This window comes from Rhincodon typus, chromosome 36, assembly GCF_021869965.1.
Source record: "Rhincodon typus isolate 14 chromosome 36, sRhiTyp1.1, whole genome shotgun sequence".
Lineage (NCBI taxonomy): Eukaryota > Metazoa > Chordata > Chondrichthyes > Orectolobiformes > Rhincodontidae > Rhincodon > Rhincodon typus.
This window is the reverse complement of record NC_063367.1, coordinates 17,716,565-17,722,564: the sequence shown is the minus strand read 5'-3', so window position 1 is coordinate 17,722,564 and position 6,000 is coordinate 17,716,565. Positions and strand designations below refer to the sequence as shown.

At 41.2% G+C, this 6,000-nt stretch overlaps 1 protein-coding gene across 1 annotated transcript in view; it reads right to left on the bottom strand.

Moving 5' to 3' along the window:
* The window catches only part of tmem266 (transmembrane protein 266), a 74,875-nt gene that overhangs the window by 25,619 nt on the left and 43,256 nt on the right, over window positions 1–6,000 (bottom strand). The window contains exon 7 of the mRNA XM_048617048.1: window positions 4,233–4,348. Coding sequence (XP_048473005.1) covers window positions 4,233–4,348 — 116 coding nt within the window. The remainder of the gene's footprint in view (window positions 1–4,232; window positions 4,349–6,000) is intronic.

Sequence of the window (6,000 nt, the reverse complement as noted above, 5' to 3'; positions counted from 1 at the left end):
GCCCTTACTACTCTCTGAGTAAAGAACCTACCTCTGACATCTGTCCTATATCTATCACCCCTCAATTTAAAGCTATGTCCCCTCGTGCTAGCCATCACCATTCGAGGAAAAAGGCTCTCACTGTCCACCCTATCTAATCCTCTGATCATCTTGTATGTCTCTATTAAGTCACCTCTTAATCTTCTTTTCTCAAACGAAAACAGCCTCAAGTCCCTCAGCGATGTCCTTCATTCTCCTACAACATCCACCTAGTCTGATCTCTTTGTGACTCCAGTCTCACACGGCTCAAGGTGAACTCAGGGCAAGTTGCAAAGGACAACAAATCAGGCTGTCTTTTCCCAATAACACTCTGGGTGTACCAACAGCCCAAGAACAGCAGCAACAGTTCAAGAAGGTAGTTCACTACCGCCTTCTCCAGGGTAATTAGTGATGGGCAATAAATGCTACTCTAGCCAGCAATACCCACATCCCGTGAATGGATATGTCAGCCCCATTTATCATCCTCAGTGCAACTGCACAGCATGAAAGAGGTTACTTGGCTCATTGTGCAAGCCCTTTGAAGGACCCACTCAATTTATCTTTCTGTGAAACCCAAAAACTTTCTTCAAATGCACATAAGAGTTCTGAGGACGGGTCACCGGACTCGAAACGTTAACTCTGTTTTTTCCTTCACAGATGCTGCCAGACCTGCTGAACTTTTCCAGCAACTTTGTTTTTGTTGCACATAAAAGTTTCTTTGGAAAGTCATCAATGAATTTAATTCCAGCATTCCTTCATGTTGTGCACTCCTGATCATAGTAACTCAGTGCCTGAGACTCACTCTCTTCATCTGCCCCGGTTCCTATATTTAGCAGTCCCAATTTCAGGTCCTCTGATATCCACCTCTCTGTCACTGGGAGTAGAGTCATAGAGTCATAGCATCATAGAATCATACAGCATGGAAACAGACCCTTCGGTCCAAATTGTCCATGCTGACCAAATTTCCCAAACTAAGCTAGTCCCATTTGCCTGCATTTGGCCCATATCCCTCTAAGCCTTTCCTATTCATGTATCTATCCAAATGTCTTTTAATTGCTGTAACTATATCTGCATCTCCCAATTCCTCTGGCAGTTCATTCCACACATGAACCATCTACTGTGTGAAAAAGTTGCCCTTCAGGTCCCTTTCAAACCTTTCTCCTCTCACCTTAAAAATATGTCCCCTAGATTTGAACTCACCCACCTTAGGGAAAAGATTTTTGCTATTTGCCTTATCTATGCCCCTCATGATTTTGTAAAGCGTTATAAGGTCACCCCTCAACCTCCTATACTCAAGTGAAAAAAGTCCCAGCCTATCCTTATAACTCAAAGTAGTTTGTATTTATCTCTTCTACTATAACTCTTCAGAATTTGAAAAGCCTCTATTGAATCTTCCCTTAACCTTCACATGTTGTCAAGAATGGAGATGATTACGACAATAATGTAGACTTAGATATTTGAAATATTTCTCTTCTATTCCATCTCCTTTAACAGGGTCCGCCTGTTCTCGTGTTCAGATCAATTCTGACAATTTAATTTACATCTTAATATTTACTTTGAATTAAAAATTTGTAGCCTCAGTGTTTCCTGCATGCATGTGACTACAAAACTGCAGTAAAGTTCCAGTTAAAGTCTATCTCCACTCCTTAATCAGTCCTGATTAAGGGTTCCGACCCGAAATGTTGACTCTTCTCCTCTGATGCTGCCTGACCTGCTGTGTTCCTCCAGCTCCACACTGTATTGACTCTGACTCCAGCATCTGTAGTTCTTGCTATATCCACCCCTTTTTTACTGATTTTATCCTAGGAAGCAGCAATATTTAAACATTGACTTTCGAATGAACAATTTACTTCTAATAGTTGGGCAGCTTTAGAAATCTCAGCTTGTTGGAGGTTACCTCAATGACACCATTTGGTTCCCATTTCAATTTGATGTAATGTTACCACAGAAAGAAAGAACTTGCATTTGTATGGCAACTTTCACAACCTCGGCAAGCCCTAAAGTACTTTGTAGCCATTTTTGAAGCGTAGTTACTGTTTCAGAGTGAGAAATGTGGCAGCCAATTTCTGCACAGCAAGATCCCACAATTGGCATTGTGCCTTCATTTAATATGGTAACAAATAATTTTCACCAGACTGACCCCACAAAGTCATCAATTACACCAGACTGATGTTGACTAGTGCACAGTTACATCAACTTAATAATTTATCATTCCTTGCTTTGGAAGTCTTATGGTGCCATGGGTAGTGTCCCTGCCTTGGAGCCAGAAGCTCTGAGTTTGAGTCCCACCCATTGATGGTCAAGGAGGGTGTGTTCCTAAAGCAGCAAAACAGGTCAAACCTGTAAATCCTTCCAACACTTGCCAATGGCAGGCAGTCAGAGATTCCAGGTCAGCCAAGAGATGGAGAGGGAGTTGGAGTCTCCACCATCATTATCCATGACTCCAGGCTACAACATGCATGTAAAAGTGTATGTTGTCATAGCAACCTGGACTCCTTGGAGGGAGTGGACGTTTGGCCAGATGGATGGACTGGATTAGATCAGTGTCAACCTCATGGAGCTCAGTCCCAGCGACAGCCTGGATTGGATTTACCATCAGCCTGCTCGCCCAACCCTTGGTGGGAATTACAGCTCGGTGGGTCAGACCTGCCCTCAGGGAGAGGATTCGAGGACCCAGTACTATGCAAATAAAAGACCCTGCAATGTGACCAATGACATGAAGTGAAGCCTTTCCCGTCAGGCATGTGGGGCGAAGTATTGTGATAGGCTGTTTTACTTAACATGAGCATGAGACGAACACACACTCTCAATATTCTCTGGATAACAAACAGGTCAACTTGTGAGCAATGCCATCACTTCATGGTTCGCTCTATCAAATCAGGATAAAGATTTCTAAAAAGATTATTCATTCTCCTCTCTGGGACACTGTTAATTCAAGACTTGGACCTCTCTCTCAGGAGTCCAGGAATCATCTTTGTATTGGCTATTGCTACGATTCTACAGTTCACATGTTGCATGGTGTCACTTGTGGCTCACTGGATTTACACTCTTACCTCCAAGGCAGAAAGATTGTAGGTTTCAGGATAAAAATCCAGACTGACCATTCCATTGAGTTGCTGAGAGACTGCTGCACTGCCAGAGGTGCTGCTTTTTGGACAAGATTTTAAACTGAGGCCCTTCAGTCCTCTTGAGTGGATAAAATAGATATGTTATGGCTCAGGCGGCCATTCAGGCCATAGGTTCTGTACCAGCTCTCCGAATGAGTACTATGACCTAAGAGTCAATTTCTTGCCTTTCCTCATAAAAGACCCTGCATGACTACTTCAAAGAAGAGTTGGGAATTTCTCCCTTTGTGTCTCTGTGACAATACTATGGCTTAAAGAGATGTATTTTGTCCTTTTTTTTGAAGAGAGGTTTTAAGACAGAGGTGCCAAGCTGTCTATTAATACGTAATAAAGTTAAGTTAAAGTAAACAGCTCGTGAAGCCTTGGGGTTTTTTTAAAGTTGGAGCAATAGAAGCAGCCTGAATGGGAGGGGCAAGCTCCCACAGAATCAGGACTTTTAGTTTTAGTTTTTCAGAAGCAATTGTTGCTGAGTCTTGAAGCTGGGTGGAAGCTGCAGTACATCTCTCCCTGCTACTCTCTCTCTCAGTGTTCTCTCTTAAAGTATTTTTTTCTCTCCTGGACTGGAGAATTGCCTGTGAGACAATCTATTTTGCTGAACTTGCCATTTCCCAAGGGTGTGTTTATGGGATGTTATTATATTGGACCAGTTAATTAATGGCTGTTAATTATCTATTATTCTATTAAGTTTTCCAATAGAGTTAAGTTATTCCAACTTCTTATTTCTTTTGTTGTATTTTAACTATAGTATATGAATGAAATGTGTTTTGTTCAAATCTGGTAGTTTGACCAACTGGATTGCGTCTGGAATGCATCATCTTACACTTATCTTTAAAATAAGAAAAAGTTAGGGTCTAGACTATCTTCTGAATATACTTTGAGGGAGTTCTGTCTGGTCCATAACATCAACCAATCAATATCACTGGCTATTATCTCATTACCTGTGGGTATTTGCTGTGCATAAATTCATTCCTACATTACAACAATGATTGCACTTCTAGAAGTACATAACTGTCTGTAAAGCACTTTGGGACGTCCTCGGTTGTGAAAGGTGTTTTCTAAACACTGGATCTCTCTTGTGATCATACTTACAGCTTGTTCCTGACAAATCTGTGTGAGTCGTTCAAGTTGTTCCTCTCGGACCTGTTTGGCCTTCTCGTACTGTTGGACGACCATCTCCATCTCCACCTTAACTGGCAGGACGTAAGCTGAAAGAATGATTGCCACAGGCTTATCAAAGCCAGATACAGACAGAGGAAATGATATGTATTACCAGACCGACCAACGCAGGTGAGCTTCTCTTTATTATTGCCACAACAGGAGAAATGATGTTGAAGCTTTCTATCTTGCACTCTTCAGGACAGACACAAGAATGACAAATTACAAAGGAAACAACAATTTATACTACATGAGGAATGAGTGCTGGCTGGTTGACAAGACAGCTCTGATTGGTCAAGTTGTTGCCATGAAGAAAATACCATGAAACTATTGCTCCCCCATGCTTTTGTCTCATTTAATAAGACACAATACAGTGGCATGTTCTTTTATCCTGCAGAAAACAGGTTCCTACATTTGAATATGTGTAGTTTGGCAGGAAGACTTAATAGAAATTTTCCAAATTATGAAGGGTTTTGATCCAATAAATAACAAGAAACTGTTTCCTAATGGCAGGGGTCTGTTGTTAAAAAGAGGTCACACATTTAACAAAAATAGAGATGGCTGGAAAAGCTCAGCAGGTCTGGCAGCATTTGTGAAGAGAAATCAGAGTTAACATTTTGGGTCTTGTTAATGTTAACTCTGATTTGTCTTCACAGATGCTGCCAGACCTGCTGAGCTTTTCCAGCCATCTCTATTTTTGTTTGTGATTTATAGCATCCATATTTTCGGTTCTTTCGGTTACCCATTTAATGTGCTTAAAAAAGAGCCAAAGTGGGACATTAGTAGATATATTTTTGGGTTGAGGTTTGTATTGATTTGGAATTCTCTATGTAATAGGATGGTGCATGTAGATGTAATACTGGCTGTCAAAATTGAAGTGAATAAAATGTAAAGGGGTGAAAATTGCTTGGCTATTGGGAAAGAGATGGGGAGTGGGACTAATATAAAGCACCATCTGGTACTAGCACGATGGGCTGAGTGACCTCTTCTTGGGTTAGATGATTCTATCATTGATGTTGGGCTGCAAAGGATGCAGGTAGGTCCCCATTTTAATGTAGTGTGGGGATGGACGCACAATTGTACACCGGACCATGTATTTCTGGGAGATGCCTTCTTCTGAAGGGGTTCAGTGCTTTTCGGAATTTACCGGTGCCCTTTTACAATTACTTTATTTGGTGGCAGCTCTCTATGACCAATTTTCTAACTCGCCACTGTAGGATTTGACCTCTTCACCTCTTGGATCAAACCGCTAAGCCACAGTATCCATTAAACTCCAATAAAACCCATAGCGCAGGCCTCTGCTAAGGTGTAAGTCAAAACGAGTTACTGCCAAATGCGGGTTCTAAAGGGTTGAAGATTTGGGGGAAAGGGTTCTACCACTTTAAGATTCACTGAAAGAAGCAGAGTTGGATCAAAGAGTAATTTTACACAGGATCTGGTATTTCTCAAGTGTTGTAAACTTGAACCCAATGGCTGTTAGAGAAAGTATTTTGCATCTAATAGATTATGCCTCTCATCTCTGAATGTTTTATAATAACAGGCTCTCTAAACTTATTTTTCTATTTTGTGGGCTCATAACAGTTCTTTGACTCTTGCTTGCTTTTGAACACTATACAGCACATTCCACAACCTCTCTCAAAACAACGAAGACTTCTATTTATATAGCATTCTTCACAACCACTAGACTACTCAAAGTACTTTA